The 25,268-nt window shown below is 46.6% G+C and overlaps 1 protein-coding gene and 1 long non-coding RNA gene across 5 annotated transcripts; one reads left to right on the top strand and one right to left on the bottom strand.

Moving 5' to 3' along the window:
- Window positions 1-907: 907 nt before the first annotated feature.
- On the bottom strand, window positions 908-5,512 carry ITPRIPL1 (ITPRIP like 1). 4 transcript variants are annotated; one of them, XM_049652209.1, is made up of 3 exons: window positions 4,494-4,628; window positions 2,694-4,169; window positions 908-1,530 (listed from the first exon to the last, which is right to left on the bottom strand). In XM_049652209.1, the coding sequence occupies exons 2-3, from the start codon at window positions 4,153-4,155 to the stop codon at window positions 1,406-1,408; spliced, it is 1,587 nt and encodes a 528-aa protein (XP_049508166.1). In that variant the 5' UTR covers window positions 4,156-4,169; window positions 4,494-4,628; the 3' UTR covers window positions 908-1,405. The 4 variants fall into 4 exon arrangements, with proteins under 4 accessions (XP_049508166.1, XP_049508168.1, XP_049508167.1 ...); XM_049652211.1 differs by lacking the exons at window positions 908-1,530; window positions 4,494-4,628 and adding an exon at window positions 5,282-5,512 and having other exon boundaries at window positions 2,473-4,169; XM_049652210.1 differs by lacking the exons at window positions 908-1,530; window positions 4,494-4,628 and adding an exon at window positions 5,013-5,102 and having other exon boundaries at window positions 2,473-4,169.
- LOC125937490 (uncharacterized) lies at window positions 5,063-24,459 on the top strand. Its single transcript, XR_007462399.1, has 2 exons — window positions 5,063-5,142; window positions 24,204-24,459. It is a non-coding gene; the product is annotated as an uncharacterized LOC125937490 (long non-coding RNA).
- Window positions 24,460-25,268: the final 809 nt, after the last annotated feature.

Here is a 25,268-nt window from a genome sequence, read left to right on the forward strand (position 1 = left end):
AGAGACAGCGCGAGTTGGGGAGGGACAGAGAGAGAATCCCAAGCAAGCTCCCCACTCTCAGCACAGAGCCCAACGCAGAGTTCAAACCCAGGAACTGTGAGATCATGACCTGAACCGAAACCAAGAGTCGGACGCTTAACCGACTGAGCCACCCAGGCGCCCCAGTGTGTACCATTTCTGTGCCTCAGTTTCCTCATAGGTAAAATGGAAGGGATAAAGCCCTCACTTCATGGCGTTATAGTGTGAGAACTAAATGAGTTACCTCACTTAGAGGTAACTTAGCATTAAGAACAGTGCCTGGACCATTGGCAATGCTCAATGAACGTTAAGTATAACCATTACTAGAACTCCTGTTGTATCCTGGGTGCCGGCCAGGAATTGTTTTAGAATAAAGCTCAGCTTCCTAAATTATCTAGAGAAGTTTCCCCTTTCATTGTAAGAGTATTCCCAGAGCACAACAGCTCTGTTCTTTCCATTACTACTTGTTTTTTCTATACTCGTTCTTAACACCCTCTGCCCCACCCAAGCTTCGCTGACTGTTCCCTTTGTTGTCTTCTGTTCGCTCCTGTTTTCTTACCTCTTACTAGACTGGAAACCACAGAGCTCTAGAACATCATACTACCTTTCAACTTGACAGATTTGTGCCTCCTACAGCTTCTGCATGTTGTTTGCAGTCTTTTAAATTGGCTGATATTTTGGTTTGGGCACCATGAAAATGAATAACATTCTGAATTATTCTTTCCTGGCTACTGTCCATGCCACTGGGAAACCTCAGGGCAGACTGGTTCAAGGTGCATTGAGAAATAGCAGAATGTACTGGATGAAGCTATCAGGAGAACATGAACATGTTGGGAACAGGCATGTGAGAATACTGGTCTTCTGTGTGTGTTATTATGTAGATTCCAACTGACACACAAAATAACTTCCTTTATTGATTCAGAACTAAAACATCAACAAATTGTTTTCTAAACAAAAAGAATATGGATGTTTCTAAAACATCAAAATCCCAACGAGCATGGAACCAACCATCACTGCATCTTAGCTTGAAAGCAGTACCTGGCACGTATCAGCAGATAACACGGGAGCACAGCCATTAATGTGCGGTAGGAGCCTCAAATATTGACTCGCATCAGCTTCTGGGACATAAATTTGTAGTTTAATTTTGCCGTGGGAGGGGTGTGGATACAGCAAAAGCCCACCAGGCCAGCATCTAAACCCCCCTGTGATCGAGTTAAATGTGCGGCCAGGTTCTCCTCCCCAGATCTTCCTGGCATGCAGGGAAGGAACAGCATTGTTATTTCCAAAACAACCACACCCACAACTACAGTCACTTTTCTTAAGCCTCCTCATCAGGATGCCCAGGTTTTTGAAAGACGGGAAAAATCCACCAATCGTATCTTCAGAATCACGACTTTGTTGGAGCTGGACTGCTCCACAGTCCCTTCCTGTCCGACCCTGGCAACGGGCCTGGATTGTGATGATCCTGCTTTGCAAAACCGCAAACATAGTTCAAAAAACTCCCTTTGTCATCTTTGAAAAGAGAATACAAAGGCATTAACAGACTGAGAAAAAGCACGGCTACACATGGGGGTTAAACCTTTTCATTTGACAAAACAAATGGCTCCCTTTAGAAACACTAATTGTTCATCTCAGAGCCACCCGCCCCCCACCCCGCCAAAAAAAAAAGACTGTCCTCTGTAAGGGTTTTATAACATTGGTTCCAGGCTTGAGAAGCTTGTTAGATGCTGGCTATGTCATTAATTTTAGTAAATACACTAAATTTACTAAATTTACACAATTATGAAATAGATCACCATTGACTTAATATTTGTGAATCAGTGCTAATGAATTCTTTGGGTAGTAGTGGGAGTTTTCTTTCAGATTCATAAAAACAGCTGTATTATATTCTACTTCATATATGAAAATAGGGCTAAATTAAGAAAAGGAAAACAAACATCTTGGTTATATCTTCAAATAGAGAAGGTCTGAAAAATTAGATCCTAACACACAAGCAATTGCCTTCACAGGTATTTAGGATAAAATGATGCGCTATTAGCTTGGATGTGAATTAAACTAACAGTTCAACCAGGAAACCAGGTTGCAAGGAATGTTGCTGGGAGTCATTCACAAAAAGGAATAAGCTGTGACGGAGGTATTCTCTGGTTCTCTTTCACTTCCAGTGTTGATACAAAACACAACTTCACAGGCCGCCTCTGGATTTCAACTCTAGCTGCAAGATCCTCCTATAACACCCGTTTCCCTGGGCCCTCTTTGGGTCATGCTAAAAGGCAGGAGAAGAAAACCTCAGAAGACACACTGTAGATCAGACCCTACAGGTTGGACCCCATCCTTATGAGCACTTCGGGTACCCTGTAAAGTGTCTTCATCTATCATAGCCCCCCCACTGGCAAGGTAAACATCACACATACCACTGACGTGTCCTGAAAAATAAACTCTTTGGCAGCCTGAGGATTCAGAAATACCTTCTCCCCTTTTTTAATGGCCTTTACATTAATGTGCCCCAGCCAATGGGGCACAGGGCAGCGTTTTCACTTGGGTCAGAAGGTTGTGGAATTCTTCCACTGCCTGTGAGTGTGCCATGGGGTTTAGCACCAGGTGTTGGAAGAGATTGACAGGCTCAGCATTCCGAAATGTCTTAGGGATCGGGATGGTCAGGGGCAGGAAGGCGTTACCAATGAGGAAATGATGGAGGGACCGTTGCTGGAGGCCACGGCCCAAGAACCAGAGGATGTCCTGGAGCCGCTGGGAGAGCATGCTGTGCTGCCAGTCTGTTAGGGGCAGCCGCAGCAACAGGTGCATGAGGGCCGTTTTGAAGTGGTAAGAGGTGAGGATAGGACGAGATGCTCCCTGGGGTAAGCTCTGAAGGTCCCGGAGACTTAAAATGATCTGGAGGCACTTGAGGTGGCAGGTGTTCTCCGGAGCAAAACGCCCTACCAGCTTCAGGAACAAGTGTTCACAGGCTGCAAAGGACTCAGGCCAGTCCACACTGGTGAGCTGTTCCTGGTCAGGAGCCTGACTCACCAAGTAGACCAACGTGTCTTCCCGTTGCACCCCCAGAACCAAGTGGATCGAGAGAAAGCGGCCTGAGCGGTAGTCCAGCCTGAGCTTGCAGGAGGTGGTAGACGGTGGGAGGCTGAGCTTAAAGTCATACTTGTGGGCCACAAGGGCCCAGGCATTGCCCATCATGTTCCGGAACCACTGTACTGTCTTGCACACGTCCAGGTGGGAGCCAGTGCAGAGAGCCACCTTGATGGTGCTGCTACACTTGCTTAGGAGAGCCGAGTGATCCCTGTGGTGGTGCACCAGGCACAGCACGTCCCCCAGAATCTTCTCACGTTTGCACACACATTCCGACTCCACCAGCACAGAGCCACAGCGGCGGCCTAGGGTCGGATCCCTCATCTCCAGCACAAACATAGTGCCCTGTGGAGGGACAATGGGCACCAGGATATCAAATTTCTGAGTCTCGTGAAGGGTTCCCCATTTCTCAAAGGCAGCCCCGATGCCCAGGCAGTCCTCCAGCTGTGGGTGAGCCTCCCGGCGGCTGAGCACCCGACAGGCCTCAATGAGGTCATCCACAAAGCTCTCTACGAATTCGCAGGTGCAGGACAGATCACGGGTGACATTCTGGACGTAGTGTTTGTAAAAGGATTCCAGGGCCTCCCTCGAGGGGAAGTCAGTAAGCCAGTTATAGGAGGTGACGGGCACAACACGGACTTCCTCCTCCTCCTCATCGCTGCTGGAATCAAAGGCCGGCTCATGCTGCATGTTCTGTCGCAGGAGCTCAAAGACGAGAAAAAGGCAGAAGAGGCCAGCATTCCACAGGTTTCCCAGCAGCCAGCCCAGTGGGCCCTCCTGGCCATCAGCCTGGAATGGCCACCCCATGTCTTGCTTCCCCAACACTAACTGGTCACTGGATGTGTCTCCTCTCCAGAAGTTCTCTGCCTTCTGCTTCTGCTCAGCTGCCCGCTTTCTCTCTTCAAACTCTAGCTCCAACTGGCGCATCTCCTCGCTCATCCGCTTCTCCAGCTGCCGACTTCTGGCTAGTGTGTCCAGGTCCATCCGGTCGCTGACCATCAAGGGGTGGTGAACAACATACATCACTGCCAGGAACAGAAGGCTTATCACAGCCATGGAGGCCTCTGCATCTGGAGAAGTTAGGAGGGTGGGAGTCAGTGGTGATCTTCGGGATTCATCTGCTCTCCAGTGCGTACTCCCCAGAGCCCTGGAACCCCAAATCCTGGAAGGTACTCAGGACAAACAGAAAGCTCACAGAGCTGGGCATGGACAGAGCAAGGGTCTGCCCAGGAGGTGGTCTGGGAGAAATGGGGTCAGCAAGATGTGCCACTCAGTCTTTCTGCTTTCCTTCCACATGGTGTGGGTGGTATTTAGGCTTCCAGAGTATGGACCCAGGACTGTTTTCATTCCTGTGTAGAATAGGGAGGGGGACCCTTGTGGTAGGGTGGCCTCACCCGACTCATCAGTCCACCGTGGGCACCAGGAAGGCACTGTGCCCTGCTGATCCCAGAGGGCCTTCCACTGGCAGAAAGTACTGATCTTCCTGGGCAACACCTTTCCAAATCTTGCCAGGCAGCCAACCCCAGGCCCCCAGCTGTAGCATCCCACTTCTGTGACTTCACAATCCTCATTCTGCTCACCCTGTGTCATCAGACCACTCAGCCTCTCCTCCCTCGTGCCCAGTGGGGCAACTGCCAGTGGGCACCAGGGAGGCACCGTCCTGCCATCCTCCTCTCCACTGATTCCTGCTGTGCTCTCTCTCTGAGGTCCTAAGGCTTATTATGCTGTATGCCCCTTCTTGGATGGGCCAGACGCAGAGGCAGGGAAGGCTCCACCTCTCAGCCCAGGAAAGTTCATGAAGAACCAGCTGCCCAAAGCCACTTGACAGTCAGCAGTCATCGGATCCTCTGCCTCCCCACCCACCACGAGGCCGGAAGCTTCTTGCATTCACCCCCACAAATTACTGGGCTTACCGAGATTACGAGATTACGAAGGACTATGCCGTGTGGGCGCTGAAGCCAGGTGGAGGGACTCTCCTCCCTTTGGAACTTGGCCTTGCTTAGTCTCACTGCCCGCTCCAGGAGCTCTGTTAAAATTTACAAGGTACGGGGCTGGGCTGTGGTTCAAAGCAGGGTGCCCCCTCCCATTCATAACTTCCCCAAATTCCACGCCCAGAGATCCCTATTCCCATCCGCCTACCCTTCTGGGGGTTTCTCCCAGGACTTGGGGCCAGGTTACTCACCGTCGGTGTTAGCGGGAACACGGTCTTAAAGAGACAGTGCGGCCTGACCGCCCCCGCCTTTTTCCCGGCGGGGTGGGAGCTCCGTGTGCCTCGCCGGGGCCGCCCGGGGGAGTAGCCCCTCTCTCCTCTCCCGGGGAACGCACCATCTTGTCCGAGGGCCCGATTGCCAGTGCGCGGCCCGCCTGGGAGACCCCACCGCGCCGGGCGCCGCTCCGTGGGCGCCGCTCCGTGGGCGCGGGCCCCCGCACCGCGGATCCCGCCGTCCAGGCTCCGCCCCTCCCAAGCTCCTCCTACCCCAACCCCACCTCCCAGCGCGCAGCGGGAGCGCCGCCCTGGGGCCCCGGTGGCCCTGATCGCGTACGCGCGCCTTCTGTCCGCCGCTCCGACTCCCGCGGGGTCGTGTGCAGAGCGGAGGGGTTGTGGTCTCGGACTCACAGCCGAGGGGCGCGCACGCCCCTGGGGGTGGTGCCAGGGGCAACTGCAGTGCCGGTTGCCGGCTTCACGCAGCTCAATTCGCCGAGGATATACTTACTGGGAATTTGGAACGCACCGTACATATACAGCGAAGAGGATCGTGGCATGACTAGGAATTGACGGGTGGGGGGGACAGTGCGCGTCATTCCCTCTTCGGGCTCGTCCCGCGCAAAACGGCACAGGAGCTGAGGTGTGTCGACAAGGTCCGTAAGGTGCCTCTCACCCCCAGCCCACGCCCAGGCTCAGGTGTCTTTCCCCACCTCCTTTCTCCTGTGGAGGTGGTTGTCATTAAAGGACCAGACAGAACGCAAAGACCTGGCTTGAGGCCTTACTTGTCACTCACTACGTAGGAGTAAGAATCCTAAACCTCCGGGGTAGCTCTGTTGATGAGATGGCGTATAAAGGAAAACTTCATGAAGTGTGGAAACTGGACAAGATTTATAATACACTGAGATATCCCAACAGAAGGGATTTCCCAGAGAGGCTGAAGAACCCCCAGCCTTCCTGTCCTGCGTCAGCTAACCAAGGAGAAAAGGAAGTGATATCTTTCCATGCTTATTAACCAAAGTCCTTCTTCCGGAAGACAGTCAAGTTTCAGGCCTCCTTATCCAGTGGCAATGTAGAGGTGGCCCCAAACAACTTGGACAGTGCTTCCAAAAACACTTATTTCCCTGTGGAGGAGGAAAGACTGTCTTCTGGCTGACCATGACTGAAGTTCCAAAGTTAATTTTTCTAAACTTGAGGGCTACTACCAGTAAGCATTAGTGCTATCAGGCAGTGACAATGAAATTTTCTATTATTTTTTTATGACAACGTTGGGATGAAAAAAATACATTTCAGGGTGTGCGAAACAATGGTGGTTAAAGCCACATGTTTAAAAATGTGTCATGATCGGGGCGCCTGGGTGGCGCAGTCGGTTAAGCGTCCGACTTCAGCCAGGTCACGATCTCGCGGTCGGTGAGTTCGAGCCCCGCGTCGGGCTCTGGGCTGATGGCTCAGAGCCTGGAGCCTGTTTCCGATTCTGTGTCTCCCTCTCTCTCTGCCCCTCCCCAGTTCATGCTCTGTCTCTCTCTGTCCCAAAAATAAAATAAAAAATGTTTTGAAAAAAAAAAAAATAAAAATGTGTCATGATCAAATAAGGGTTTGTTTCAAAAGTGATTGTCATGTCAGAAGACATTTGCTCGCTTGCGCTCATGAAGTTGGTTGCTATAGCAGACAAACTCCAAGCTGGAAAAATATTCATCCGTGTAAATATCACACTTAAAGCAGCAAGAAGCCCTCTAGCAGTGAACATTTCTTGGCCTGTTTTTGGTGACTTTTCTTCTTCAGCATAATGTGAAGTGATTGCTGGCTTAGTGGGATTAAAAGAAAATCGAGTCACTTGGACACCTTGGCATTGATGCTAATTGGTGATTGTACACAAATGACATGAGGAAACTGGCAGTGGCCACTCATTTTAACAATTGAATTCCACTGTGGTGGGATTGACCCTTGTCAAGGAAGGAAACATGGTAGTTTCCCCCCCAAATAGTTTTATTTTTATCATTGGAAAATAAGACCTAGAACGTAAGTACCTTCATAACCTATGTACGATTCTGCCTCTTGGCCTGCAAAACCTAAAGTGTGTTTGAGACTATTAGTGTTTTGGGGGGCACCTGGCTGGCTCAGTTGGAGAAGTATGTGACTCTTGATCTCAGGGTCATGAGTTCGAGCCCCACATTGGGTGCAGGGATAACTTAAATAAACAAAAGTAAAAATAAAGACTATTAGTGTTTTGGTGAGAAGAGTTGCTCAAAGAATTGAGGATGTGGGTAGAAACATCAATAATCAGTTTAGGGGCTCCTGGGTCGTTCAGTCAGTTAAGCATCCAACTCGTGATCTCAGCTCAGGTCTTGATCCCAGGGTCATGAGTTTGAGCCCCGTGTTGGGCTCTGTGCTGGGCATGAAGCCTACTTTAAAAAAAAAAGAAAAAGAAATCAATTTAAAAACAGGTCATATGATTCTGAGTGATTTTTCTTTGGCTTGATGAATCGGCAAATGTTACTAATACTGCTCAGTTATTGCTGTTTTTTGTTGTTGTTTGTTTGTTTGTTTGTTTTTGAGAGAGAGAGAGAGAATCCCAGCAGGGGCAGTCCCAAGATGGGCAGAGAGAGAAGTGGGGCTTAGCTGAAACGGGGCTCATGTTTTACCTGAAGGCAGACTCGTGTTCACCAGATGCAGGGCTTGAACTCACAAACCATGAGATCATGACTTGAACGGAAGTCAGATGCTCAACAGCTGAGGCACCCAGGCGCCTGAGTTGCTGCTGTTTATTCAGGAAGTTGATGCAGAGTTTGCAATTACTGAAGAATTAGACTTTATGAATAGTCTGCATGGGACAACTACAGGCAGGAATATTTCTTTAAAAAAATTTTTTTTAATCTCTATTTATTTTTGAGAGAGAGAGAGAGGAGAGACAGACTGCGACTGGGGGAGGAATGGAGAAAGAGGGAGACACAGGATCTGAAGCAGGCTCCAGGCTCTGAGCTGTCAGCACAGAGCCCAATGCGGGGCTTGAACTCATGAACTGTGAGATCATGACCTGAGCTGAAGTTGGATGCTTAACCAACTGAGCCACCCAGGTGCCCCAAGAATATTTCAAAGAAGCTGAGAAAACACTAATTCAGTACAACCTGACGTGGAATCTGTTAATATATGTTACAACCGATGGTAATAAAAAAACACGGAACAGAGAAAGGCTTAGATAGGCAAATTTACAAAGCTTGCGAAAATGTCAGGTGTTTCAAGCCTATGGTTATTTGTCATATTACTCATTGGCAGGTACTTTGTGGAAAATATTTGAATCTGTCATGTATTTGTGAACCACTAGTGTCAATGGTAAACTTTGTTCATTCTCATGGACTTAAAAATCGTCAGTTCTGGGAAGTTCCATCAGAAATAGATACTGAGTATCTTGACTTGCCCTACCATCATTATCAGTTTACAATCTTTTCGAGCTTGGGGATGAGATTAAAATTTTTCTAAACAAGGGGCACCTGGGTGGCTCAGTCGGCTTAAGCATCCGACTTTGGCTCAGGTCATGATCTCACAGTTGGTGGGTTCAAGCCCTGCATCAGGCTCTGCGCTGACAGTGCAGAGCCTGCTTAGGATTCTCTTTCTCCCTCTCTCTCTGCCTCTGCCCCTCCCCTGCTCATGTTTCTCTCTCTCTCTCTCTCTCTCTCTCTCTCTCTCTCAAAATAAACTTAAAAAAATGTAAAACACATTTTTTTTCTAAACAAGAACTGCCCTCAGCTAGTCTTATCAAACACTGAACGACTTTGGAAATCAGCTTTTTGTTGTAGATTTGAGACTGTTTCTTAATGAAGTCAACATAAATTTACAAGTCAAAATGGCATTTACATATGAAATTTATTCTCAGACCAAATCATTTTAACAAACAGTCACAAGTAATACCAAGCTGCTTTTTACACTTCCAGCGCTGTCAAAAGATTAAACAAGAAGCAAGATGCCCATTCCTACCTAAATTTATAGCAGATATATTTTCTGAGCTCAAACTACAGTTCCAGCAGAGTTAGTCAGACATCAGTGCAAGTGGAAAGAATACTTCTATATTTCAAAATCCATTTAACTTTGCAATTGAGGATCTTCCACATAATATTCAATTAGAAGTCATTAATCTGGGGGGCACCTGGGTGGCTTAGTTGGTTAAGCTTCCAACTTCAGCTCAGGTCATGATCTTGCCATTCGTGAGTTCAACCCCGCCTCCGGCTCTGTGCTGACAGCTCAGAGCCTGGAGCCTGCTTCAGATTCTGTGTCTCCCTCTCTCTCTGCTCTTCACCCACTCACATCACACACTGTCTCTCTCTCTCTCAAAAATAAGTAAACATTAAAAAAAATTTTTTTAAAGAAGTGATTAACTGGGGGGTGCCTGGGTGGCTCAGTGGTTAAGTGTCTGATTCTTGATCTTGGCTCAGGTCATGATCTCACAGTTCATGAGACTGAGCCCCGGATCCAGCTTTGCACTAACAGTGTGGAGACTGCTTGGGATTCTCACTCTCCCTCCTTCCCTCTTTCTCTCTTCCCTACCCCACTCATGCTCTCTCTCTCTCTCTCAAAATAAATAAACATTTAAGAAAAAGAATTGATTAATCTGTAGTGTAATGACATACTAAAAAGGCAAGTAAGAATCTAATATAAGAATGAATACTTTCAATTTAATATGAATACATTCATATTAATTCATAATATGAATATGTTTAATATGAATATGTTCAAATTAATGTTTAATATGTTGTGGATTAATATATCAATTTTTGTTAGTAACTATTGAAAAACATTTTCAAAGAGGCAATATGTAATATCTCATTACATATCAGCATTAACAGATGAACATTTGCAATCAATGTGGATGATAGGAAACATACACTTTGAGCCCTAATTAAGTGCCATGTTATTTCCAAAAAATAAAGGAATTCCATTCTTTTCGTTAGTAGCCCCATATTACAAAAAAAATGCACTTGATTATTATTGTACTTTGAATTTTGTCAATAGAATTTTGTGGCAATGTATTTTCTCTCTTGTTATGTAAACGCCTACATAACATCCTTGATTCTGCCTCTTGGCTGGCAAACACTAAAACGTTTACTATCTAGATGGCCATTTACAGAAAAAGTCAACTGTCCTTTACTCTTTTTTTTAATGTTTATTGATTCATTTTGAGAGACAGCACGCGAGCAGAGTGCAAGCAGGGAAGGGGCAGAGAGGGAGAGAGAGAATCCCAAGCAGGCTCCATGCTGTCAGCACAGAGCCAAATATGGGGCTCAAACCCACTACCGTGAGATCATAACCTGAGCTGAAACCAAGAGTTGTATGCTCTACCGACTGAGCCACCCAGGTACCCCTGTCCTTTGCTTTTAAGTAGCAAAACGTGCACATTTCCCCAAAAATTCATTTTTAAAGTTTTGTCTTTTTGTAAAAATGACACGTTCATTGTAAACATGCATATTCTATAGGAGGAATAGGAAAAGAAGCTACCCTCATCCCACACTACTCAGAGATAAGTGTTACAGATTTGGGGAGTACCTTCTAGGCACGATTTGTGCCAGTATTTCCAAAAATTTGCCCCTTGGAACACTAGTGGCTCAAGTTGACCCTCATCAAAAAGATTTGTATGATGTTTCTTAGTATCATTTTAAAAACTCATAAACACAAAAAAAAATTGTGAAAAATTTGGAAAATACAGAAAAGTTAAAAAAAAAAAACATTAAAATAAAATCACCCTGAGCCTGGGTGGCTCACTCGGTTAAGCATCTGACTTTGGCTCAGGTCACGATCTCAAGGTCAGTGAGTTCCAGCCCTGCATAGGGCTCTGTGCTGACAGCTCAGAGCCTGGAGCCTGCTTCAGATTCTTTGTCTCCCTCTCTCTCTGCCCCATCCCCGCTTGTGCTCTGTCTCTCTCTGGCTCTCAAAAATGAATAAATGTTAAAAAAAAAATTTTTTTTTTTAATCACCCTTCATCCTTTGGTATCAGTTAGGATCCCCAGCAGGATTTGATTGCATACTTATGCTGGGTAATTGAGGAGGGTTTAATCAGGGAACAAGAGTTTCAGGGTTTGGGGAAAACTGCAAGGGATGATTATGGTTCCTGGAGCCAGTCCAACAGGGAGCCTCTCTCTGGGTAAGGGTGAGGCGGAGGGGGAGTGATTTGTTACCAAAACTTAAGAGGGTAACTATGTGGAGAGGATGTCTGATAAGAAAATGTGGTCTTCAGTTGAGAGGACGAAGTCAACCCTGTGGGGCACCACAGGAAGAGAGCTGAGTTCTCTCAAAACTCATTTCCTGGGGCACCTGGGTGGCTCAGTCGGTTGAGCGTCCGACTTCGGCTCAGGTCATGATCTCACGGTCTGTGAGTTCGAGCCCCGCGTCAGGCTCTGTGCTGACAGCTCAGAGCCTGGAGCCTGTTTCGGATTCTGTGTCTCCCTCTCTCTCTGCCCCTCCCCCCTGTTCACGCTCTGTCTCTCTCTGTCTCAAAAATAAATAAACGTTAAAAAAAAAATTAAAAAAAAAACAAACTCATTTCCTGCTGATGCCTCCCGTTGGCCAAAACCAATTGAACAAGGGAATAAGGGAGCCTTTTGATTCCATCCTTCTGGGTCAGTGCATGCCCTGGGGCACAGAGCAGGAATGAGAAAGAGGGGGGTCTGCAGGAGCAAAGAGAGAATATACACAATGTCACAGTCAAAGGTACCCAAACCCAACGAGCACCAGTCTGTGAGCTCAAACTCAGAGATGAAGCTGCCTTAGCTACATACAAACACATTTGAATCCCACATTTAGATCCACTGCGCTGTTCTCTAAAAAGAAACAGGATTCCTTGGAGGGTGATGACACATGTCAAGACATCCAAAAAGTCAGGTGAGCCTATAACATCTTGCTGAGGTTAGAAAATGAGAAGCCCAGGGGCGCCTGGGTGGCTCAGTCGATTAAGCATCTGACTTTGGCTCAGGTCATGATCTCACGGTTTGTGAGTTCGAGCCCCACGTCGGGCTCTGTGCTGACAGCTCAGAGCCTGGAACCTGCTTCTGATTCTGTGTCTCCCTCTCTCTCTGTCCCTCCCCTGCTCATGCTCTGTCTCTGTCTCAGAAATAAATAAATATTAAAAAAAAAGAAAATGAGAAGCCCACTCAGACCTGTCTCAGGTGATGTTAGAAAAGGTATGAAGAGGCCACACAGAGAGAACTTCCACTGCTAGTGTGAATGGCAGATGACACATGAAAAAATGTTAATTATTGGCATAACTTGAGCCATGGATCTGTGAAAATACTTTTTAAGTGATATAAAGTTTTTGGAAAAGATTGTTGTGATGCACCCATGTGTTTTCAATATTTTTACCAAAATTAAATCACTATATAAGTCTTAGACTCATGTTTTGGTCATTACACAATAAACCTAAAAATTTAGGAATATGCTGTATGTATAAAAAATAGAATGTGTAAGTCCACATTAAAGTGGGAAATAGACAAGGGGCGCCTGGGTGGCTCAGTCAGTTGAGCATCTGACTTTGGCCCAGGTCATGATCTCACATTCATGGGTCTGAGCCTAGCAACGTGCTCTGTGCTGACAGCTCGGAGCCTAGAGCCTGCTTCAGATTCTGTGTCTCCCTCTCTCTCTGCCCTTCCCCTACTCATTCTCTGTCTCTCTCTCTCTCTCTCTCTTAAAAATAAACATTAAAAAACATTTTTTTTTATAAAGTGGGAAATAGACCATTGTCTGGTAAGTGAACAAAAAAGCAGCTTACAAAAGCATGCTGTGGTTTAATCCCTTGCGTGTGTATTACATGCCTAAGAAAAAGTTTCAAAGGGTGGATTCCAAAATAACTTACAGTGATCCTCTGAGGATGGAGAAATTGATTACAAGTGACTTTTACCTCTCTCTATGCCTTTTTTGAGCTATATAACAACGAACAGGTAGTATTTTCACATTGTAAAAATACCGTTCAGACAGTGCCCAGTTAATGAATGAATGGGATCTGTGCTCAAAGATCTGGCGTGTCTTAGTTGAATAGAGCTCAACTTGCAGTTTCTAAAGAAGCAGGGGCTCCCACGCTGAGGTGTTTAACCCAGGATCCGATTTGTGCTCGGGCGGCGTCCTCGCGGTTCCGGAGACCCGGCAAGGGGCTTCCTCGCCCGGTCAATTCACTGGGCGCCACGAGCGCCCTCTCCGAAACCGGGACAGCGCCGCAGCCACCGTAACTGTCCCCGCAGCCGCCAAGGCGCAGCCATGCTCCCGCCGCCTTTCCGCCCTCTCCAGGCTCTCAGCCCCACCCCCTGCCCCATCCAATCCCCCGCGACACATTGGTTAGAGCGAGCGACTTTGGGGGTCACAATGGTTGCCATTGTGGCGCGGGCGCATGGTTGCCAGACCCTGGAGAGCCTATGAAAGAGGATCTGGGCCAGCACTTCGCTCCATATCACATGCAGATGGGTGATAAGTGGGTAGATGCCGTAGATGGAGAGAAGGTATATTAGTTTCCTGGGGCTGCCACACATTTTTGGTGGCTTAATACAATAATACAATAAAAAAAAATGATCCACTCTGGGGCACCTGGGTGGCTCAGTCGGTTACAACTTTGGCTCAGGTCATGATCTCACCGTTCCTGAGTCTGAGCCCCACACTGGGCTCAGCCCTGACAGCCAGCCAAGCCTGCTTGGGATTCTGCCTCCCTCTCTCCCTGCCCATCCCCTCTTGCTCTCACTCTTTTTCAAACATAAATGAACATCGGGAAAAAAAAAAAATTATCCACTCACAGTTCTGGAGGCCAGAAGTCCAAACTGAAGGCACTGGCGGGGCCATGCTTCCTCTGAAGGGTCTAGAGAAGAAGCCTTCCTTGCCTTCGGGGTTTCTTACTTTGTAGTGGGATCATTCTGATCTGCAACTCCATCTTTATATCTCCTTCTGTGTGCCCTTCTCTGTCTCCTACAAGGAGGCTGTCTTTGGATATAGGCACCAACCTAATGCAGTATGGTCTCATTTTTATCTTTACCTTAATCACACCTGCAAAGACCCTATTTTCAAATAAGGTCTCATTCCTAGGTTCCGGGTGGACGTGAATCTTCTGGGCGGTGGGGACACTATTTAACTCAGTACAGACATGTACTATCTGTATAGGTCTACACAGATAGATGGATTAAAAGGCAGACCCTGGATTGGGGGTGGTATGAGAGGCTGAATTGTGTCCCCCTAAAACTCTATGTTGAAGACCTAACCCTCAGTATCTCAGAATGCAACTCTATTTGGAAATAGGATCCTTGCAGATCGACGATCATGTTAAGATGAGGTCATCAGGGTAGGTCCTAATCCAGTATGACTGGTGTCTTTATAAAAAGGGAACCACCTCACACCCTTAGGATGGCTACCATAAGAAGCAAGAGAGAGAGAGAGAGAGAATTATAAGTGTTGGTGAGGATGTGGAGAAACTGGAACCCCTCTACACTGTTGGCAAGAATGTAAAAGGGTGCAACCACCGTGGAAAACAATGGAAGTTCCTCAAAAAAATTACAAATAGAACAACCAGATGATCCAGCAATTCCACTTCCGGGTCGGTACCCCAAAGAAGTGAAAGCAAGGTCTTGAAGGGATATTTGTATACCCATGTTCATTATAGCATTGTTCTCAATAGCCAAAGGGCAGAAGCAAACTATGTGTCCATTTGGAACAGTCATACAAAATTATCTTGACCCAGAGTGGAGGGCTGAGAGATCCATGGGCAAGCCCTGGCTCTGCCACCTGCTTGTTCTGTAACGTGGGCAAGTCACTTCCTGTCACTCTGGTCCTGGGCTCCTGATGTGTAAACACTGGGCCTGAATGGACCTCTTCCAGCTGGCATAGCTTTCATCTATTGAAAACAATGGCCCCAGTGTACCAGCCAGGCAAGAGCATGCCTTTCGTGCCTCAGACTCATTCAGCCTCAAGAACTGCGGGGGCCAGTTCCCCCAGGGTGGCCCGGGGACACTGATGTCAGATCTGTGATGTCAGCACCACACACTGGCTAAAAGGACCCATGCCCCCAGTCTCTCTCAAGTTGTAACCAAATGGTTGCCTGAAAAGACACCAGAGGCTGAGATGAGGGTCCCTTCTCTGCTTTCCTACATATGATGCAATCAACCTTGTGCCTGGCACCCACCAAGCAGGCCTTGCCCTCACCCTATCTGCCTCCCAGAGCACATGCGTTCCTCCTCACTCAGCCAACCCAGAGTCCCTGAGGCTCCTAGCTAGGCTGGAACTGGCCTCAATTTGGCCTCCCAGAGTACGGCCTCCTCCTGCTCTGTCTTCTCTTGTTCTCAAGGATGGCCCCGCTTGTCAGAGCCCTGCTCTCCCTGGTTCCCAATCTGCCATTCTGCCCTGGACTGTGGACTGATGCCTGACTTGGTCCTGAATGTTAACACATGGCATTTGCAAGGACATTCCCTTACACCTAGGCACTAGCTAGATTCTAATTTCTCTCTACAAAGGGTATCTGCAAAAAAAATTTTTTTCCCATCTTGGGTTATTTACTTGAAAAAAAAATATATATATCTGGTTGGTGACATTTTCTCAGACTCTAAAATTGTAACACACATGTTATAGTAATTATATGAATCTTTATGGGACCACAGGAAGTGAATACTAAGGTTGGGCTGTCCTGGCAAATCCAGGTGAATGGTCAACGGGACTATGATCTCAACAGTGGAATTCCTTGCTGATCCCCAAACCCTGGACTTTGCCCCATTCCCTATTCACTTACTTCCCAAAAACTCCCTCTCCTGTCTTCTGGGTCTAAGTGTCTCCTCGGTGAGTGTCTCCCATCACCCAGCCCTCGAAACAAGCAGGCGTCACATTTTAGGGAATGAATCGATGGCTTTGGACAACCACTCTCCCCAATCCAGTCAGTGTCCCTTTCTTGTCTTTTTTACCCCATCAGACACTCCACTCCAGCGAGGCCTTTGGCTTCTGTCCTCAAAGTGCATTGTTATAGCACTCCTTGCTATGAAGGAGACACAAATTATCTGAGTTGGGAAAGAAGGAGGAGAGGGGGAAGAGGGACATAGAAAGGTTAGAGGCTAGGGTGAGTCCTGATGGAGGGGCCCATCATTGCTCTACCTAAAACCCCCAGAGGGGGCCAAAGGGGAAAAAATCATTTCCCCCCTACCCTTCTAAGTTCTCTGTGCGGGACCTTGTAATAAGACAGATTAACAAGAGAAAGAATTACATAATTGTATTAACATGCATACTTCATGTATGCATTAGGAGACACCTAGGAAAAAATGAGTAACTCTCCAAGATGGCTTAGAACTCAGGCTTAGGGGCACCTGGGTGGCTCAGTCAGTTGAGCATCCAACTCTTGATTTCAGTTCGGGTCATGATCTTATAGTTCATGGGATCGAGCCCCACATCAGGCTCTGCAAGCTCTCTCTCTCTCACTCTCTGCTCCTCCCCCACTCACTCACTCTCTTAAAAATAAACATTAAAAAAAGAACAACAACTCAGGCTTAAATACCACTTATCAGACAAAAGAAAGAAGGGTGTGGCAGAGGCCAGTTATGGGAGATGACCAGGAAGAGTACAGAAAACAAGAGTGAGGTTTGTTCTACATTTAAGTGCCTTCTTCATTAGTAAGAGTTTATGTTAATTAAAAGCAATTTTTAAAATTTTTATTCATTTTTGAGAGGGGAGAGGGGCAGAGAAAGGGGGGGGGGGACACAGAATCTGAAGCAGGCTCTGGGCTCCAAGCTGTCAGCACAGAGGCCAACGTGGGGCTCGAACCCATGAACCGTGAGATCATGACCTGAGCTGAAGTCGGACACTTAACTGACTGAGCCACCCAGCCTCCTCAAGAGTATATTTTAAAGTCATTCTTCTCTTCCTGGTTCAGAGAGGGAGACGCCTTTATAAGTGGAGTTTTCTTTTATAAATATAGATTTCTCTTACAAAAGGGAAACTTCGACTCTATTTTCAGAGCTTCTCCTTTGCCTGCTATTTCTCAAAAATTATCAGCTCAAAATTTTCCTAATGCCAAAGATATCCTAACGTATATTTTTGGGTGGTACTTTCTGGTCTTCTATGGAGTGAAGGGGATCCTGATAGTTTGAACATAAGAGAGCTGGAGAGGGGCTGCACAAGATCTCTGCTGTGTGTAAAGAGACCTGGGGACTGCTCCAGCAAGCTTCCACGGGCCCTCAAAGGAGTGGAAGTGGCAGAGGGCATGCAAGAAGGTAGACCTCTGGAGCCCAGAGCTGTACCCGGGACCTGCATGAGCCAGCAGATGGGAGCAGAGGGCCAAGGAGTGAGTTTCTTCCAAGAACTTGGGTGCAGCCTTGGAGAAAGGGGTTGTGGGAAGTATAATAAAAAACAAAATCTTCTTCCAACCCAGAACACCTCTCCACAAAGGTATTAGGACAAAAAAAACCCAGTTTTGTTATTAAATAAGCATTAAATCAGTGAAGGAAATCAGAATGTCACCCCAAAACATACTTTTAACATAAAAATTACATTGAGCTGAAAGCAATTAAGAAGTAAAAAATGCAGTAAAATCTCTCTCTACACTTCCCCCTTTCTGACTAAAGGCAGGACATAAACTCCCCCCTTACTGAGGACAGACTTATCAGCCCAGAGACAGCACCAGAGGAATCTGCAAGCACTCCTCACTTCATGAGTTTCCTCCCGCACATTTACCTTCCTTCAGTTTGCTGCCCTTGGAAGCTTAAAAATGCTCTCCTTTGGGGGCGATTGGGTGGCTTAGCTGGTTAAGCATCTGACTCTTGATTTCAGCTCAAGTCATGATCTCACAGTTCATGAAATCAAGCCCCATGTCGGGCTCTGCACTGACAGTGGAGATCCTGCTGGGTATTCTCTCTCTCTCTCTGCTTCTCTCTGTCTCTGAAAACAAAACAAAAACCTGCTTTCCTTTGTCCTGTCATTTCTCCACAAATTGATTGTTCTTTATTGAAGGTGCTTCATAAGCTAGAGTTCTAAGCCGCCACTTCGAGTTACTCTTTGTGTAGGTTTCTTCAACTATACAAATTAAGAAACTTTTTGTTTTGTTAGCATCCCATTTGAAAAATCCAAGATGGGTAGAAGTAAAATTTTGCCTGCCCTACCCCAGAATGTGTGCTACCTCCCTTGACGTTTGAATTTTTTTTTTAAAGTAGGCTCCATGCCCAGGGTAGGGCTTGAACTAGACAACTGCCCCGCACCCCCACCCCCCAATCAAGGATGCCAGTGAGGTGTCCCAATGTTTGCATTTCATAAAGATAGCTCCCAGGCCCCTGATGAAACATTCCTGAGCTGTGAGACTGGCCAGAGTACTAGTGGCTTGGTCATTATAAAGATTTACGTACAGGGGTGCCTGGGTGGCTCATTCAGTTAAATGTCCACCTTTGGCTCAGGTCATGATCTTGTGGTTCATGAGTTCAAGCCCAGCATCAGGCTCTCTGCTGTCAGCACAGAGCCCGCTTCAGATCCTCTGTCCACACCCCCCCCCAACCCTGCTCTCTGCCCCTCCCCTGCTCATGTTCTCTCTCTCAAAAATAAACATTAAAAAAAAATTTATGTACACTGAAGAGGACAGAGAAAGACATTCTGAAAAGAAAGGGAGTGGGAGAAGTCTCTCATCAACAAGGAGAATTAAGCCTCTTATTTGTAATTTGTGTCTGGCCTTATGGGGTCCTGACTGAGCCGACCGACACTTGCCTGGGCTTGTCCTGAATTGACCAGGGTAATTTCTGCCACATAATGGGATGGAAACTTAAGCCAGGAATTCAATGTAAGTGGAGACATTTTTTTAAAGTGGATTTTATTTTTGCACCTCTGAATTCCTGCTGTACACCGTTTAAAGCATTTGAAGCTAAATGAGGTTTAATTCTCACAAAAGTACACGGCTTCTGACTGGGAAGAGGTATGGGAGCTACCTCTCAGGGAGATAAGTAGACACCTGCCTTTGCTCTGACACCTGGGCAGAGGACACGGCCCAGCAAGTGGCAGTCACATTCCTGTCCCTGCAAACACCCGCCAGTCACACCTTGGGCAGGAGCCCTGCCTAATACCTTGGCTCCCACTGCTTCTTGGCTAAAGTCCAGGTGCCCACCCTGACTCAGGCCCCGGCGATGTATCCTAGTCCATCCTGACCCCTGGGCCACTCTGAGTTCCTTTTGGTTCCTTGAGAGCACCAGGCTGTTCCCTGTGGTGAAATCCTGCTTACCCACCAGGTGCAGCTGGAAGGACATGGCCTCTGGGGGCCTTCTGTGACTCTCCCAGGACTGGGTTAGGTGCCCCCATCATGTGCCATCCCTTCCATCACCCCCTGAGAGAAGCTCTTTCTGTCCATCTCTGCTGCCTAACAAAATGGGCACCAATTAGAGCTGAACGAATGGATGGTGGGCAGGTGGGTGGCCAGGGCCTCTCTCACCCAGGGCAGCCCACACCTGGTTGTCTCTCATGCCCAGTAGCGTGCAGTGAGGTCTACCTGATGAGAAGGAGGGGCTAGGCAGGGTCCGGGAGCTGATCTGTGTATGTTGTATCCAGCACACTCTGCTTGGCTTCCTGGGCCAGTGCATTCTGTCAGATGCAGAGCTGCTTCTTGGCTCATGTGGGGAAAAGGATGGATGGACAGACAAAAGGACAGAGGGACAAGTTGGGGGGGGTATGCATCAGGGCCACAACCTCCATCCCGGGGGCTCCCTGTATCTTTCCGCTCTTTTCATCTGCCCTGGCAGGGATGGCCAGGCCAGGCCAGTGACTGGAAGGGTGACTAGGAGAGTGCTTGACTCACCCTGGACCTATCCAGCATGACAGAGCCCAGAACCTGGGCACAATTAAAAAAAAAAAAATTTTTTAACATTTATTCATTTTCGAGAGGCAGAGCACAAACGGGGGAGGGGCAGAGAGAGAGGGAGACGCAGAATCCGAAGCAGGCTCCAGGCTCCGAGCTGTCAGCACACAGCCCGACACAGGGCTCGAACCCACGGACTGTGGGATCGTGACCTGAGCCAAAGTCGGACGCTCCACTGACTGAGCCACCCAGGCTACCCCTGGGCACAATTTTAGAGCCACGGGGGAGAGGCAGGATGGCCTGTGGGAACCAAACACGGCACCCGGCCACACAGCCCTTAGAGCTATGTGTGCACACATGTGCACACATGCACTTGATATGTCCGTGAGCATGTACACCTGGTCCTTCCTCCCCCCCACCCCCACCCCCCTTCGCTGCCTTCGCTCTGCTCACACCTGGTGCCCATCTAATTTTGTAGCTGGCGGCATGTATATCTGGGTCCAGCTATGTGTCTCCAAGCATGCGTGTGGACGGACACATGAGTCTGAGGGGCAGGAACCAGGCAGAGTCCCACTCTCAGGCCAGCCTGCGTAAGGGTAGATGTTTGCCTGACCCCAGCATGTCTCCATCTGCAACTGATCCTCACAGAGTACAGACAGCTCAGCTGTTGATGGTTACAGAAATGTCAGATCAGCTTTAGGCTGGGTTTTGAAGAGAGATATGGCCCTGGAAAGAGCCAAATTCAGTTTGCTTAATAGTAAACTGAAACACGAACAGGGTCTTCTAGGTAAAGACTGGACCATTAGGACCTGAGTCTTTGACAGAGGTCTCATGTGTTGTCAGCACCTGCGCTCCCTCCATTAATTACTTGTGGAGACACTGTTGTATTAGGCAGGACTTACTGTAGGCAACTTGAGTTCGTCTCAGTAGGTGAAGGGGTAAGTAAGGCAGGGCTTACTCCATTAATTTTGACTAAAATGGTCCCTTTTGGATAGAATTAGCACTCTATAGGGAAGGAGAAACTTTTCCTTTTACACCTTAGGTTCTGTACCCAAGTCCTGCAAATTAAACTAACAAAAGACAGATTAGTAGGAGAAAAGGTATATAAGTTTTATTGTATGTGCATGGGGGCTTCACAGAAAAGAAGTGAAAAACCCAAAGAAGCTGTTAGATTCTGGCACTTGATATACTATTTTAAAAAAGGGATAAGTTATGGAAAAGAGACAAGACAAAGGAAAGGGGGGATGGCTCCTAGGGGCTGCAAATTGTGGGGAGGTGACTAGGAAATAATTGTGGGCAGATCAGGGTTGTTTAGGAAGATCTGTTCTGCAGACTCCTCTCTGCAATCTCCAGTCTTGTTATGGGAGAGGGAACACTTTTACAAATGGAAATTTACGTTCTGCGTTTTGGCAGAAAGGGTTAGAGCAGAGAGTTCTTTTTTTTTTTTTAATGTTTATTTATTTTTGAGACAGAGAGAGACAGAGCATGAGCAGGGAAGGGGCAGAGAGAGAGGGAGACACAGAATCTGAAGCAGGCTGCAGGCTCTGAGCTGTCAGCACAGAGCCCGATGCAGGGCTCGAACTCACGAACTGTGAGATCATGACCTGAGCTGAAGTCGGACGCTCAACCTACTGAGCCACCCAGGAGCCCCTAGAGTGGAGAGTTCTACCTGTGTCCACTGTTTCTCAATTGCCTTCAGCTCTAAATAATCCTTATGCCAAACTGGCATATTTTGGGGTGGCATATTCTGGACCCCTTCAACCGCATTAGCTGAACAGAGCATCGCAAACCTACATACTTTTGGCACTTTGTTTTTATATGGTATAGAGAAGCTAAGTACATTCAGGTCTGTTAATAAGCATGAAAAACTACTATAAGCAAACACGTTTCTGTTCATAAAATTTGCTACTCATACAGAATGCTGGCATGTGAGAATTCACTACTGTCTACTATTTTCTCTGTAAAAGAAAGGCTACAAACAGTTAAAAATCATAACTAGTATATATAGTTAAAACTACTAGAAATAATAAGGATGAAGAAAAACGACCGCGCATGAAGAGTATGCAAGAAAAGTAGGATATATTTATCGATAAGGAAAGGTATGAAGTTTGAAGGATGTGTTTTTGTTCTGGGAAAAAGAGAGGTATTTTATTTTAAAATAGAATGACTGGTTGCTCCAGAATGAAAAGAGGAAAATGTAGAAAAATAGACAAACACTTGAATGAATATAGGAAAACTGTAAAAGGTTTGCAGAAAATAGACCTTATCTCATGTAGTCAAGCTGAATAAGACTTGAATGGATTTGTTTCAAGGTCTTAAAAAAAAAAAAAAAAAGAGCTTTAACCACAAAAATACACTGGTGCAAATACATTTGGTTTTCTCTCTGTTAGAATGACGATGTTTCCTTAGAATATCATTCTGCTCTTAAGAGATTGTAAAAGCTTTCTTCTGAACCTTTTGAGTCATCTGCCTAGGACACCAAGATCTTAATCAGAATAATTTCAGGTGCTTTACGCTAACCTTTATCATATCTTTGACTGTTTAAGAGAACCAAGACTTCCCACATTGAAAAGGGCTAACGTGTTTTACATTTTTGACAATTTCATCTTCCCCAAATCAAGTCCTAAATGAAGTTTGTTTGACCTCAGACTAACTTTGGAATTTCCTAGAGAGTTCCTGGAAAATCTCAAAGGCTCTGTTCTTTCACTTTGTAGACAAACAGATGTTCGAGTAATTAGGTTTCTTTGATTTGTTAAATTGCATAAAAGGGCGTTGTCAAATAGAAGTTTTAACCTTCCTAGATTTGCTTGGGTAAATATTATTAATGTAAATATTTTGGAAATTGTATAACATTTACAAAAATTTTTCAATACCTTTGCTAACCATGGTATGGCCTAATATAATGCCATTAGTCCAAATCCTGGTTATTTTTGTTATGTGTCACAAATGCAATGGCATGTTCTTATCAAATGAACTCTCATGATCTTTAGAAGTCAACAGGTTCATTGAACTCCTAACCCAGGATCAAATGGAACAAGAATTGATTACATGGGGGGCACCTGGGTAGCTCAGTCAGTTAAGCATCTCTTTTTTTTTCCTTAAGGTTATTTATTTATTTATTTTGAGAGAGAAGAAAGGGAGAAGGGGAAGCCCAAGCAGGGCTCTGTGCTGTCAGGGCGGAGCCCGATCTCACGAGCTATCAGATCATGACCTGAGCCGGATGCTTAACCATCTGAGCCACTCAGGTGCCCCAAACATTTGACTTTTGATCTTAGCTCAGGTCTTGATCTCAGGGTCATGAGTTCAAGCCCCAAACTGGGCTCCTCGCTGGGTGTGAAGGCTACTTAAAAAAAAAAATAAATTGATTAAATGGAACTGAGTTAACAGATTAAAGGATGATTATGGCTATTTTTTAGAACACTGCTAATGCTTTAATGTTCTCTTTTCCAGACATAAGGAATCCCTTTCACTTAAACTGTCTATAACTTACAATAGTTAAGTAGATTATACTTTTGTAAGATAAAGCACTTACCTTTTCTCCCTCTCTGATCCCTTGAGAATTTGGAAACTCTTATTGAATATTCTTATTTCTATGGCAATATAATTACTTGAATAAGTTCAATAAGAACCTGTTCTTGTAACAGGACATAATTGGTTAGATTTGGATAACATTAGTTAAATATCCAAGGTTTTGAGTGAATGTCATATTTCAGAATGATGCAGAGAATCAGATAGGTAGGACCATACGGTTCTAAGAAACCAGGTTTAACTTTATAGAGCCAATGCTTACAAGGTGTTCTGGGAAAAATCATCCTGATACCTGGCTTACAGGGTTCCCAGTCTTCTCCCATTCCCCTGACTTGGCATCACTGAAAGCTAAACCTGCCTTCTTCCAGAAGCCTGCAAGCTAAAGGTGGGGAATTTGACATAAACATCAAAGAAATCACCATCGTGCTTGCTGCTGAGAAACTTCACCAGATCACCCCGTACCATCACCAAAGACATTCAGACTGAAGATCAGGGAATTTCTTGGATTGCCAGTCCTGTCCTCAAGCCCAACATCTGGAAAATCTCAACTGGCAGATCTCTGGACTCAGAAACTGGGTTTCCAACCATTAACTTTTTTTCCTTTTATTTTTATAGAAATTCCTCTCAGTAAATGCCTGAATGCACACCCCATCCAGCACATACCCTCTACCCCTAACTCCAAATAGATGGTACAGCCGATCCTTAATGAGCAAAAGGCAACCAAGTGAGGACACGGACTTCTTTTCAGAGGAAAGAAGAATGTCACTCCTTTCCTTGGACGAGAGGGGGATTGATAAAGAGTCTCTCTCTGACCAAATTTGAATCAGGCTCCTCTGAGCTCTTTCCAACAAGGCCTTGACTTTTGGACTTCCGTGTTCATCTTTGCATTGTCTAATTTCATAAGCACTCTCCTAAGTCCGTTTAGCCAGAATCTCCAGCTTCCGTGTCTGGTCGATCTCAATAGCTGATCAGGTTTCTCAGCCTCCACCACCCCCAGATGATGTCTGATTATCTTGGCCTGCTGCCTTCAGCAAGAGTCCTGTTAGGTAGGTTAGCCAGGATCCCACTGACCCCTGCTGTTTCCTCTTAGTTATTTTCCATCCCCTGATCCCTACCCCGCTCCTTGGCTATAAATTCCCCCTTGCCCATGCTGCATTCAGAGTTGAATCCATTCCGTCTCCCCCAGTGCAAGACCCCATTACAGTGGTCCTGATACCCATTGCCCTGGTCCCCCCCTTGAGTAAAGTTGGCCTTACTGTTCTTTAACAAGTGTCATGAAGAATCTTCTCTTTAGCACACTCCTCCTTCCCTCTGAGGGAGAGAGCCTAGCCCCTATGGCTCTTCCTCCTCCATTCCTGGGAAGGACCTAGGTGCCCCTGCCTGAGGAATATGCTCCTGATCATCTCCTACTCAGGGTTCCCCTGTCTGCTATCTTATTCCCAGTGTGGGTCCCTAGGGCTCCTTCTAGAGACATGCCAGTGTTTGGGCTCTGGCCCCAGGACATTGTGGCTCTCTGTGCCCTGGCCACATTTCTTTAGGCCCTGGGCCCCTCAGTCGGCTGTCCCCACGTGCTACATGCAGCCCTTGCCAGAGGCTGCTGTCTAGCACTGGCTGAGAGCCTGGCAGGACTGAGCACGCCAGAGCCCAGGGGCTCAGAGACACTGGCCTGGCCTGACAGAT

The sequence above is a fragment of the Panthera uncia genome (assembly GCF_023721935.1).
Source record: "Panthera uncia isolate 11264 chromosome A3 unlocalized genomic scaffold, Puncia_PCG_1.0 HiC_scaffold_12, whole genome shotgun sequence".
Classification (NCBI taxonomy): domain Eukaryota; kingdom Metazoa; phylum Chordata; class Mammalia; order Carnivora; family Felidae; genus Panthera; species Panthera uncia.

Coding starts and splice junctions, on each gene's coding strand:
- ITPRIPL1 (XM_049652211.1), bottom strand. CDS start 4,155: ATGGCTGTGATAAGCCTTCTGTTCCTGGCAGTGATGTATGTTGTTCAC.